General features: G+C 37.3%; 1 protein-coding gene and 1 non-coding gene across 2 annotated transcripts; one reads left to right on the forward strand and one right to left on the reverse strand.

Moving 5' to 3' along the window:
• Positions 1–4,878: 4,878 nt before the first annotated feature.
• On the forward strand, positions 4,879–10,312 carry LOC140230418 (6-pyruvoyl tetrahydrobiopterin synthase-like). The gene is made up of 5 exons (XM_072310569.1): positions 4,879–5,001; positions 5,427–5,506; positions 6,252–6,274; positions 6,669–6,725; positions 7,763–10,312. Exons 1-5 carry the CDS (start codon positions 4,925–4,927, stop codon positions 7,958–7,960), a joined length of 435 nt encoding a protein of 144 aa, XP_072166670.1. The 5' UTR covers positions 4,879–4,924; the 3' UTR covers positions 7,961–10,312.
• A 1,570-nt stretch (positions 10,313–11,882) lies between these two features.
• On the reverse strand, positions 11,883–11,955 carry Trnai-gau (transfer RNA isoleucine (anticodon GAU)). Its single transcript has one exon. It is a non-coding gene; the product is annotated as a tRNA-Ile (tRNA).
• Between the last annotated feature and the right edge of the window lie 2,283 nt (positions 11,956–14,238).

Genomic DNA, 14,238 nt, shown 5'->3' on the forward strand with positions numbered 1-14,238 from the left:
GAATTAGGAACTATATGCCAATTTAGAGATGCAATGCGAGAAATGGTTATCAATATAATATGGTTGTTTTAATTGATATGTGATTGATAAGAAGTTTTTAATGAGATATTGGAATAGTGATATGAAAGCATTTGAAATCACTATTACGCGGAAAAACGAAGGAACTATGGCTATTGTTTTAATTGTTTTGTTGGCAGCTGAACAACATGGCATTCTGACAATATTAGTGGTTGTTCAGTGAGTCAGAAACTTTTGATAATGAGAATAGATGGTCGAAAATTCATGCTTTGAATGATCCCTTAATCTGTGTGAAGTTTTGTCAATGAGCAAATTGTTGACTGTGACGATATGACACATAAAGCGGGGAAGTTACCTTTATTATTATATGCTTGCTAAAGCGGGGAAGCTCATTTCTGTTAGTAGTGAATTCTAATATTCCGTGACTTCACTTTGTTTTAAGTGTTGCATTTCCTGATATAATTGTGTAATATTGAGTAATTGAGAAATATTACTCTTAGAAGATAGATTATTATCATACGGGTCGTATGATATAATCGCGGGGAAGTTGTCGTGTTGTATGTACAATTTGCATATGTATTAAGAGACCTGTCTATGTTGTGCCTCGATATAAATCTTAATTGATACAGACATTAATGTATGGTTTTATATACGACGCAGAACATTGTTCTGTTACGGCACGTTTGACGTTATTCTGGGCTTATACCAAGACCATTTTCCCGGAGAATCTGAACATTGCTTACTGACAATGTGGAACAACTGAGCTATACATTGAAGCGGAACTGAAGATAACGTATTGATGTGTTATTCTCTTGGCCCGAACCTTTATGCCATGTATCTGAGTTTGTATGATTTGCTGTTAATTTGGAAGGTTCAAGAGTTTCAGCTTTTGGCAGATTTCAAAAATAATGTTCGATTTTGTAGTATTTCCGCGTTTGTATATTTGACTGGAAAAGCGGGGAACACACGCTTTCCTGAAATATATTTTAGTGATTATCTACTGTTAATCCGCTCTATATGGGATTGCTGTAAAGTGTATAATGATTTGACATGAAGAGCGGGGAATTTTTTGTTATGTATTATTATGTACAATGTTATGAAAATGATATGATGTAATTGGGATTATATAACCCATGGTTGTGTTATATAATCGCGGGGAAGTTTGTGGTAAATGGAAATATGCGATCTGTTATTGTTGCGTCAATGCGTTGATGCGCGTTGTGTCCATGCCAATGGCGCAGTGTGCGTGTGGTTACGGTTGGCATGGGCACAACGCAACTTTTATTTTCATGAGAAGATGACGCAGATTTAATTGATTCTTGACTTTGACTTTGACTTGTGAGACAAATGGACGTGGACATAGTCTCTGCGAGCTCTTTGGTGTCGAATAATCAAAAGTTCGACTATATTTGTTATTCTGCATATAGAGTCTAGACGTATCTAGCTGAGGATAATGCGGATGATACGGAGTTTATATATGTATCGGCAGACTGAGACTGTTTGATTCGTTCAGTAAAATCTATGCAACGTCAACTGGAGACTGTCAGCGTCATCATTAATCCAGCTTACAACAGTGTTCTTATGGTGCTGTTCTCATGGGTTCTCGTGATGACATTTGCTCCTGCGACTTACTCCCATGAAAGTATCTGCACGCTATATCCCAAACATAAATTCTATATAGGGCCTTATAACTCGTATTTATAACCCTAAATCCTAATCCTCACAACAAACTAAACCTAAAACTCCATCACAACCCAAACCTTTAAGACCAGAGTAGGAACTGTCAGGAGCAAATATCAACGTTCTCATAAACTAATTTAGCAACATTGTGTGCACGGGGGAGGGTTCAAGTTCAATTTGTTCAAATTGATTTATTTCATTTCCAACAAACAAAATAATAAGTACAATGAAACATTCATATACACAGATGTCAGAAAATCAGTACCACAATGCGATGAACAGAAATAACATTGTAAAAAGATACAGGTAAATTATCAACAGAGATACAAAAAAAGAACTGTTCACTGTGGTAAATGCATAAGCAATATTGCTGGAAATGGAGGGGACTGCTAAAAAGCAGAGCTTGTAGAATGCAGTCCCCTCTTACGGAAAAAAAAACATATAGTATAGCAAAAACAACAATTTCCCTAAGCGGTAGTAAAAAAAAAAAAAAAAAGACAGAGTAATTATACACACATACATGCACACATACCCATGCACATTGACAAACACAAGGCGGCTCTCTTGTAAGGAAAGATTGATGAGAGGATAGAAAGATAGTGAGGAAGGTAAAGTCCGAGGTGGACAAGGGGGAGGGGGGGGGGGGCGGGGGGAGGGGGAGAGGAGAGGGAAACGATGGGTCATAACCAGGGCACTGGAGGCACAGAAGCTCGGGCTCACTGGTTGAGCCCGAGTACAGTTGCATTCATTGAAAAATAAAACGAGATACACATTTTTTTTTTTTTCTGTACGAATAAATACCATGCCCATATGGAGAAGTAAAAGGTATTGTATCACTGCCTTGTCCTAAGTCCTGTTTAAGTGTGTTGGTAATTTAGCCCCACTCACACACAAATCACTGAAAAACACAGTTTGATTATCATTACTGTCTGAATATTAAACAATCTGCATTTCAAATTCTGAATGATCTTTTATTGGGTGAAAACTCAGTATGTCTTGAAATCATGTAAAATAGGCCTTAAGTTGTAAGTAAAATACTGTGCAGGGAACATGTCTGATCCGAGGAAGGCCAATAATAGAGCGGATGAATTGCGCCTATAATTCCAAACTGGAGATTCTGGTAGAATCTTGCCAAATGTATACATTCTTTGACAAGGTATCAGTGCATGATCTAATAGAGATCTTATAAAATAGCCAGTATTATGGGTAGATACATATCAGTTAGTATCTGCACGATGCCAACTGATTTGTACATGGCTGGGCCTTCAATATTGATAACGCCGCGCCGGCAGCACAGGAAAAGCTATATGCCCATAAGAGCAAACTGGTCTTGGTACATGTTATACGAAAATGAATGAAATTTCGTATAACATCTCACAATAAATATAATACACTGTATCTATAACATGCACTGGAAAAAAGAATGCTAAAATCATCAGAATATACGTTGAAGTATACTATAAAGTACAAAAAAGACTGTCAATAAACATTGAAAATAATGTGCTTCACGCAGTGGAAATTAGGCCTTTTACTGTAATTGATAAAAGATACAGATGAAAAGATGAAACCATTACCGGTATTGTATGAGTTAATCGTGATTGAACATAACAGTGCTCTTTAAGTTCAAGTTGACGTAAACAAAGAGAGGGGAACGGAAACTGGAATTAAAACTACGCATAGACCTATAAATGTGATAGCTGTGACACTTCAAACTTTCACAATGTCATGTTTCTATAAGAAACACTGACATTGACCATTATAATCAGATACCATAAAATAAATATGCAAATTACATTCGATGAAAGTCATCTCCTCCCAAACTCTGTTTTCAGCTTGTATATATACAAAACATGAAGAGTATTATGTTCTTGTGGATATTAGCACCAACCCTTCTCCCCATAAACGTTATCATTGTTAAACATTTCTCAACTTAATTATTCAATGATTTAACTGTAACTTTTTTTCCCCATTGCAAAATGTATAGTGAACAATTTCTCCGCAGTGTATCCTATAAACGGGAAACATTGTGAGGCGCTGACAGCCATCACCTCATCTAAGAATGTGCAAATGCGGATGTGGCAGAATCACTAATTGCCTATATCAACATCCATGTTTCATGAAAACATAAACTGCGACGTTTAATAACTACACATAGGCTACTTATCTAACTTTTTGCTAGGGGTGGGGTGGGGGAATGACCCATTATTGACGATGGGTCATGGCAAGCACAAAAAATAGTCTTCACATTTTGTTTACTGCCATTTCTCTTTCTCTCTCATAATCGAATGGCAAGCAAAAACAAAACACACACAAAAGACACAAAACAAACAAAAGTAAAAAAAAAAGGGAATCCAAGGGGGTTTAAACTGCATGCCTATCCCCCTCCCCACCCCCCCCCCCGCCCCGTAGATCCGTCACTGCTTTCTATCAGATTGTGATGCAAAATTTCATCAGTTTTTTTTTCTTACACTATATCCGAATGTGATGAATCTGTGATAGTTTTATTTTCTTTTTGGCGTGAGGAATCCAAATACTAGTAACCGTCCGCTAAAAAAAAAATGTACTGAATAGTCCGAAGACTGTAACAGTCTTTGAACTATACACTTCATTATTTTCGCGGACGGTTTAAACAGTCTTCGGACGATACAGTGTATTATTTTCGCGGACGGTTATTTGGATTCCTCACGCCAAAAAGAAAATAAAACTATCACAGTTTCATCACATTCGGATACAGTGTAAGAAAAAAAAAAACTGATGAAATTTTGCATTACTACAGTATGCCTAGTGCAGAGATCGAATACTAGTACCAGGGAGGTGGAAGAAAGTTCTTCCACCTCCCTGCTAGTACAGAGCTCAACGTGCTCAACGCACAAGCACGTTTACATTCACCAATCCACAGGTGATTCCGGTGATTCCCCGATTAGTCTTATTTTCCAAGTATCGATATAATTTTAATCTACACTTTTGATTTGAAAATCTTTAAAATTGAAAACAGTCATGTTAATGATAAAAATATGGCAAAGCTTTATATTGTTAAAGCGAGAAATTAAAGCATGGGTGAGTTTGGCTGGTATGGGACTAACAAATAAATTGTTGCCGTACATTCTAAGACTATCTAGCAAAAGCTTCCAGCCAGCTCGACATGCAGCAGCAGCAGCTAGCTGGCTGGCTGGCGAGACGTGCTGTGTGAGCTTTGAGTGTTGAAGGGTCATTACAGTTCCTCAAAATGTGCGATGAAAAGAAAACCCCCATCGCTTACTTGACGAGGATTGAGAAGATTTCTTCATGTCACAGGCTACACAGGTATTGAGGTTACTTAGTGCCATAATCTAGACTATTTTACGTGGTATTTAACTTGATAGTACCGTAACTACACACAGCAGTGTCGCTGTGCAGAATTGCAGAAGTCGCGCCGCTCTACGCACGGCGGCGTCTCCGTCTGTTGGGCTACCGCACGATAAACCTGGTGACACGAAGAGGCTAGAAAGCTTCGTCTAGTCCACCACCCAGCACCAGGGGAGAAAATGTGCCAGTGCATGTGCATGTGCCAGTCATTTAAATTACAGTACAAAGTGGTGTATTATGTAGTGCCTTTGTCTTGTTAATAACCAGATTATTACTGATTTTTATTGCAAATTGTCTGGAGATTCGCTTCCAGTTTGTACTATCAGAGAGTATGGTCATACTTTCTAGTCATATTTTTGTGTATATTCTGTCTCTCATGACAGCCCAGCTCTCAGTGATGAAGAGAATGCAGCATTGTATGGAAAGTGCAATAACCTACATGGGCATGGACACAATTACACAGGTAGGTGTGTTGAACTTTGCCTGAATAGGTGGGGCTGTGCATAGCATGTCATATGGGACCCCAGCAATTTCATTTGGTAAATGGCATGTTTGGGTGTGTCTATGCAAATATGTATGTGCCATGATCTGCTATCCTGAAATAATGGATAGCAGTAAATCGAGTAAGTGTCATTCAAGAGAGATAGACATATTTTCCTTACATTACAATAAAAAAAACAACACGCTATTTCTGTAAATGGCGAATCATAGATTACTGTGTGTAGAGGGCTAAGAAGTGTGGGTCTGTGATTTACGTGTACAACCCCATACACGTAACAACTTGTTTCTTGATGAAGTAGTGAAACTGTTTGTTATTCAAGGGAATGTTTCTATTGTGTTATCATTTTCACATCTGAATAGATGATGTGTTTGTGCAAGTATTCATAGTCTAAGGTATGAAATGTAACATCCACTTCTAATGTGCCACTGTGCCGTGTAGTAGATTCTTGATTAGACTTCATACTACAGTGTACAGTAAACCACACTTGAGTTGCTAAGAACTTACAATGTAATATCATGCATCCATACATGTACAAGTATGTGATGCGTGTTTCTGGCAATTGTGAGTGCAGTCATGTGAAGAAATCTTTTTCGTTTATTTATTTATTTATTTATTTTTTTTTCATAGTCTGGCACAGAAATACATACTGCAAGTCCTAGCTTTGAATATATGCCTCTGATTTGTTCTTTGTTCTTTTCATTTTCAGTTGAAGTGACTTTGCGAGGAAAGGTAAGGAAGCATCATCTATTTTTGTTTTGTTCATTATGACAATAAAGTACTATCTTTAGATCAAAAACAAAAACACAAACTTAAGTGCCCTGAACATGCGGCAAGCAAGCACAGGAATGTTTTGTTACTTGCCAAATAATTCCAGTCAAATACATGATTGTTACTGGGGGAAGTGTAGATGTTGTATCATTTAATTTTGGGGAGGTGGTTACATTTAAAGGTTTGATTCAAAAGGCCTCTTATCAAAGACACTGAAATACTCATGCTGATGTGACAATACACAGTTGTAAGACTGTGATAAGGTTTTATTCTCATTATCACATAGAAATCCATTTTCCTCTCCTTTGTTATTTTTCATCTGTTGATTTATCTTCTTAATTTCTTTTTCCCCCAGGTAGACCCAGTGACTGGAATGATCATTAACATTGCAGATTTGAAGGAGTACATGAAGGTGAGGAGTTATTTACCAACAATGCAGGGCCAGCGCTGCATTTTTAAAAGTGTGTGTGTGTTTTTTTTATTTTATTTTGTTTTGTTTTGTTTTGTTTTGTTTTTGTTTTTGTTTTTGTTTTAGTTTTGTTTTTGTTTTGCTTTTTGTTTGTTTGTTTGTTTGTTTTTTGTTTTTGTTTTTGTTTTTTTTTTTGGAGGGTTCAGTTTATATATCAGGTGTCACTTTCGGGTTTCTTCAGCTGACGAGCAAAAAATAAAACAAACAAACGAACAAACAAACAAACAAACAAACTCTGCAAGTTTAATTGGCTGACACACACAAAACCAAAAAACTTATCCACATTTTTCTTGTGCCATATCCGGGGGTGAAAAAAAAGAAAAGAAAAAACGAAGAAGAAATATATATGTATATATATATAAGTGGGGGGGGGGGGGGCAAGTAGTTGACCCTATGTATTCCTGTTAAAGTATTATGCAAAAAAAAAAAAGTGTGTTGGGGGCGCTATCCCTGCACTTTACCATAGGCAGTACTTCGTAATTGACTCAAAGCACTTGTCTTATGTTGTGAGCTGTCTAGAATGATTATTTTTGAAATTATAACTTGGAAAACAACCATTTTTTTTTGTTAAAAGTCTAGCTGAATGTTTTTTTTTTCCTTATTGGTTCAGATATGTCAAGTACAGCTTCCTTACAATATTTTAGAACTGTAACATCTTGTTTTCCTAAAGAATGATAGTTTATTCCATGCAGTAGCCACTTTGGGGAAAATTTATTAGAAATGAGAACTTGCTCTTCAACATATAATTTTCTTCTGAAGATTATACGATAATACAAAGCTTAAATACCTGCGTAACTTGTAGATACAACATGGAAGTGTTTTTTGACAGTTTTTGGTAAATTCTTTAAACTAAGAGATAGTAGAAACACTATAAAATGTCGTGTATTCAGTGTAGTATGTCATTTCCTTTTTGAGTCAAACCTGATACATGTATTCTGCTCATCTTACAGTGAGTGTGAATTTTTGCTCTATTTTTACAGGTTGGATTCATAGACCTCTTGGACCACAAGAATTTGGACAAGGATGTGGAGTACTTTAAGACAAAAGTCAGCACAGTGGAGAACATTGCCTGCTTCATCTGGGAACGCATGACCCTGTGCCTACCTGATCCCACTCTGCTCCATGAGGTCAAAGTTCACGAGACGGACAAAAACATTGCTGTGTACCGAGGGGAATGATGAAAGACTGGAAGTGCTTCTGCGCTTGGAGAGGGGCAAAAAACCCCTACAAAAACAATTATTCCTCTCTTTGGATTTTCCTATCATGCTGCCAAGTTGTACTAAATGTAATAAGTTGTGAGATGCTGGCTTGTGGTCATAAATGGTTACTGTATGGACGGAGAGATTTTTAACCTCTGTGCTGAATATGCAGAGATTGTTATGTAGATTGACTGAATACTGTACACATATTCCTTTGACTTATTGACTTGACCTTCTTTGCCGCCGTGAAAAGGATGCTATGCCCCTTTAACATCCAGTGGTATTATCCTTTTCATTTTTCCATTGGTCTGATTTTTGGCCCCATACCTGTGACAGAATTATTCTTGTGTCACCAATAGTACCATCCATGGGATCCATTGCCATAAACCTGATAAAGAGGCTGAACGTTACTGGTTTCAAAATGCTCAAACTCTTCTGACCTTAGCATTACTGTAAGAGTTGATTGGTCTTACATCATTTCCTAAAACCTACCACCATAAACAGTACTAATGTAGGGACAACTCCGGTACACATTTTTTTTTTTTTTTTTTTTTTTAATTCCTTGCCACGAAGTGGTGGGTGGAGGCATTAGGTTTTTAAGGTTGTCTGTCCGTAGATCCACAGTCAATTGTGTTAATGACATAACTTAAGAACCATCTGAAGCATCCAAACTTTTTCAGTCAGGGGTCAAAGGTCAAGTGAAAATAAAAAGATTTTATGTGTTTTCCATATTTTGAAAGTAGCTCACAGTATCGTCATGGAAATTGCTATGTGTGACCTTGCATCACAAAACCAACAAAAAGTCGCACCCCTTGTGAGGACTCAAAAAAAAAAGATGAAACGGGTCAAGCAAGTCCATTTTTAGATTTCCATATTTTCTGGAAGAGCTATTCCTCTTCTACATTTTTGGGGGGATCATAAAATGGATGTGAAAGTGGGTTTCAGCAGTTTTTCTACAACCTTTTTTGATAGAGTATAGTGTGATCAGGTATGACTTAGAGGCCCTTTTCATTTCTTGAAAATCCTTTGCACACCCTTCACTTTCAACTCTAATAACTTTTGAAAGGATAATGCTACCGCTTTGAAAGTTAGCATTAATCATGGACAGAATGTGTTGATAGAGCATGCTTAAATTCAGCTTAATCTGACAATCTCTTCAGTGTTGTTGCTAAGGTGGTTTTTGGTCCCATTCATCACACAACTAGCACAGCTTTGTAAAAGATTAATCTTTTGTAAAAAGATTTTTGCCTTTCTTTCCAATACAAATATGTATTTAGATAGGTTAGGAGAGTCCATTTGAAGCCTGCTCTTTCAGAATCTGCCCTTAACTGAAAATCCATGTCTGGTGATTTTGTTTTTGTTGGTTTTGTGGTGCAGGGTCACATATGGGTACCAGGTAATTATTATTTGCCAATCATGTGAAATTGTCATCACATGTTGGCAATATGCACTTTAGACCTATTGAAAGGATACTTTGATATGGCAGAGGCATACTAGTGGCAGTGGTGACATTTCTATTTTTAAAAATTTTTTTAATATATATATATATTTTTTTTTAATTAAGGGAAATCTGCTTGAGGTATAGACCATGCAGAAGCATCCGTAAACACATCATTTTATTACACATCCCAAAGTCGCATGCTTCAAAAAAAAAAAAAAAAAATGCCCACAACAGCAAGGTTCACATTTGAAAATATTCTTGGGCTTTGAAATGTGGACAAGAAGTAAATACAGCCATGAAACTTGTGATGATTAAACAAATGCCAGATTTCTGATTTTGTGCCCCCACATCACCTTACTCTGTAATTTTCTCAGCTTTAATTTCTCATGACTCTAACAGGATATTATGGTGATAGGGCATTTATGATTATTATATTTGATTTGCATTTTTATCACTGATGATGATGTCCACCAGTTGTTTGAAGTTCTGATTATCTAGTTTCATTTCAAAGTTCAAGTGCAATAAGAGGTTAATTTTAAGACCTACTTGCTTGGTCAGATTTGTTGTTTGTTTTAATGAACAGTGGTTCTATTTCTGTTTGAGGCTACAGTCAGCCTTGCCTAAGTCGAATCCATTTTGACTGAAGAAATAGCTTTGACTTAGAGAAAATATGACTTATGAGGGATTAAACTCAATAGCATATAAAGATAAGAGACCCTGGAAAGACCTTCGAGTTAAGCAATTGATTATTTGACTTATGCTAGGTTGACTTGAGCAAGGTTGACTGTACATATGTTACTGTACATGTATATGTTAGAAGTACATGTACATGTTGGTGTGACATTGCGTTGTCTTCGCTGGAAATAAAAAAGCAATATAATATCCAATAAGACATGAGATGCCAGCTTTTTCCATAGGGGTATTCGTGGATATGTAACACCGGCTGGAGATGGTGAAATTTTGTGTAATCATTAGTGCAGGTTGTGTCAGCAATGTTTGATGATACTTAAATAATGAAATTTGAAGCTCTGAAATATAATTCATTGTCCCGATACATAAAAGATAAATAATGAAATTTGAAGCTCTCAAGTATAATTCATTGTCCCACAAGTACATGTTGTGTTGGAAAGGATTGGTGATTACTGTTATATTACTGTTCTACAGTACATTTTTTTTTTTTTTTGTATTTTTATTCAAAGACAATTTCTGTCTCAAAAACTCAAATCAGCAAAACAAGACCGCAATGAGGGAAATGGTTCTTTTGTTAATGATGATGCATGATCGCACAATCGCCATTATCCAAGCACGTGAGTGTACTCATTAAGATGCACATAATCAAGTGGTGGTGGTGATGATGGGATCAAAGAAAGACCTCCGTTCATAGTCCATTATGTGTAGTAGGTCCATGATCTAATATATCAAAGATGATAAATTTCATAAGTTTCAGGTGTTTTTACAGATCAATGATGTAGGAAACCACTACATCTACTAGCAGGAGAAGTGCTATGCTTTTCAAAGTGAGGGGGCTGACTTTATGGGAGCAGGGAATGCGATTAGTTTTTGATGATGGGGGAGGGGGGGGGGGACATTTTGCTGCCACATTTTTCTGGTGCCATTTGTGGGGTAATTGGTTGACAAGCAAAAAAGACTTTAGGGGTTAATCGACTGCCAAGCAAAAGAAGTCTTAACATTTTTTGGGTGACACTTCTTCACTTTCACCACCCGACTAGGAGCTTAACAAAAAAAAAAAAACAAAAAAAAAAAAAGAAAGTGGCCCCCTCTATTTCCTGAAAATAAATGAGGGGGCCCAAAAAGTAAGACTTTATATAAATCTTCTGCAAAAAAAAAGAAAAAGAAAAAAAAAAGGGAGCCCCCATCCTGACTATAAATGATGAATGGATCACTTGACTTCATATATTGGAAAATTAAGCAATTTTCAGCATGTGTGTATAGGTAGAAATACATTGTACAATGTAATCTGCTTGGCAGATGTCTGCGCTCTCTGAGTGATTTTCTAGTTTTCATCGTGTTCTCCCCCCCCCCCCCCCCCATAGTTGATGACTATTGCTGAATAAGATAATGTTGTGGTATTAAATTTGACGTAAATGAGTTTTAATCATTTCATAAAGTGTGCATCAAAAATTACACTGAAGAACTTGCTTGACAAGGCACCCTAAGCAATGTCATAAAGAGACTGACAAGTACCAGTACATGCTATGTTGATGTAGGGAGAGAAAATTCCCTACATCAACATAGCATGTACTGGTACTTGTCAGTCTCTTTATGACATTGCTTAGGGTGCCTTGTCAATAAAATTGGCAATTTAATTTTGTTGTGCATTTTTGGGGATGAAGTTTATAAGTTGATAACTATGTATATTGTAATTGAATAAGAATGCTCAAACATGCTAAAGAAGAAAAAAAAAATAGTAACGTAAAAAAAAGGCAAAAGTATGAGCTGTGGTCTATGTGAGGCTCGAACTCACGACCTTCGCGTTATCAGCACGACGCTCTGCCGACTGAGCTAACAGACCATTCGCTGTTATATATGGGACAGATTAACAATTTATACGTGCAAGATATGATGCACTATACTGCCCTCTATAGCTCGGAAGGATATAAACATCATCGATAAAGGTTTCCATCACTACACCAACTACTTAGCTGAGTGCATGAAAGATTCGGGCCTTTCGACTTTTCTGATCAACTTCACGGTAAGTGACGAAACCTGGGCTCCTGAGAATGAGAATTCATACATACTGTATATTTTTGTCCCTACCGTCTGCATTCCAACGTCAATTTGCTGGTTTCGATGCACTTCCGACATCTGATCATGTAGTCTGCTTAAGAAATGCCCAAGTACCCTCAGTCCCATCTATCGGAAATTGTGTCACTAGGAGCTACCTATTGTATTACGCAGAACGTTCGGACGTGCCTGCCTGCCAGTGCAGTGCAAATCTGAGTGAACCGAAGGCGAAGCTATCTATCGCTATCCAGTATTATGCGACGTATCTTTCAAGTCAAGTTAACCGGGAGCTAAGAATCAATCAATGTATCAATGATAATGTCAAGTTAAAAGAAGAAGTTGGTACATGGTTGAGCCGTGTGTGTGTGCATGTGTATGCGAGTTGCTGCTGCATCTAGTCTGTAACTGCGACCAGCAGCCCCAACGTACAACGTACAGTGTTGGGGCAGAGCGGCGGGTCTCCGGGGCTAGTCTGTCTGTGGTGTGTGTTCGTGTGCTCTTTAGCCATTACTAGTTCCTAGGCCTACTAGTACTATAGGACGAAGGATAAGCAGTGATTGGGAACTGCATGTCTCTACCAACTTCTCTCAATTTGCAATTAATCATTTGTAGATCTACAATGACTTTTGAGCTCCCAGCTATGTGAAAGATATGTTGCATAATACATAGTAGTAACTTACTAGTCTACTTACGTAAATTTATATGCCAATGGCTAACTTCAGGTTGATGGCTAATTAACTTCAGGTTGACGGGTGTTTTTTTTTTGTTTGTTTTGTATCGAGTCTTGAGAAAGACTTTGATATGTAGAGTTGACTTTTCTAGAAGAGTAGCTAGATCTACCACAACTATAGAACTTATGCGGTGTTCAGGATTTGTCATGATTTATCTGCATATGTCTGTCCATGTGTACATTCAACAGTACTTCACCTGGTTGTCGTGTATTTTGGGTCAATTCAACCCTCGACCACAGGTAACTTTAAAGTGGCAGCTTCTCCATTTTTTTTTTTTCTTTCTTTCTTCCTTGAGCTATTTTAGCAGCAATTAGGGTTCTGGAATTTTAAAGAAATTTTTAAGCCTACAGTCATCTCTTGTAAAATAGGTTCTATTTCAGGTTCTGTTGAATACTGCGCAAACACTGTCTGCTGGCTGTCATATACCCGACTGTGAAACGACCACATGATTGATTAAGTAGACAAGTATGGTGCATTGCTTTGGAAATAAGTATGTATTTTAATTTACTTTCTGTAACCTGGACAGACAGATGTGTGGCAAGCAGATATCTTAAGTTTAGGATTCAGCTGGACCAAACTATACTGACATTGCACATTATGTATTTATCAGCAAAGGCCTACATCAAATCACTCCCATATATTTGCACCACATCAACAGAGCATGGCAACTGTCAATTTTGACTTGTAACTTTGATCACTATCATTGCTTTGAATGATATTACATGGTCGTTGTCTATACTCTGTGTCAACAAGTGGGTACTATGAAAGATTTTCTTAACCCATTGAGGACAGGCTGATTTTGCTACAACAGACATTTCCCATAGATACTTGCCTGAGTATACTCGGGACTCGTCCTCAATGGCCCGAATTCACGAAGGTGGTACAAACAAAACCATGGTTTAAACCATGGACAAAAACCATGGAGCGCCAAGTGTCGCACGTAATATTTCGTTACGAAATAGGTCATTTCGTCGATAAAATGACAGGTTTCGTTAACGAAATTATCATTCCGTGGACGAAATGTTCATTTAGTTACAAAATGTTGTCATTTTGTTACAAAATAATAATTTCGTCGACGAAATGACTGATTTCGTGACGAAATATTCCATGCGACACTTGGCGCTCCATGGTTTTTGTCCATGGTTTAAACCATGGTTTCATTTGTACCACCTTCGTGAATTCGGGCCAATGGGTTTACTATCTACAAGCCTATTTTATCCACATTGAGCAACAATTCCTAATGTGGAATATCAAAGCTGAACTGAACTCTTCCTGTAATCCAATATGAATCACAATTATGTAAGTGATCTGATACAAATATATTTTGTTTAAGTGTGAGA

Source organism: Diadema setosum, chromosome 7, assembly GCF_964275005.1.
Source record: "Diadema setosum chromosome 7, eeDiaSeto1, whole genome shotgun sequence".
NCBI classification, from domain to species: Eukaryota; Metazoa; Echinodermata; class Echinoidea; order Diadematoida; family Diadematidae; genus Diadema; species Diadema setosum.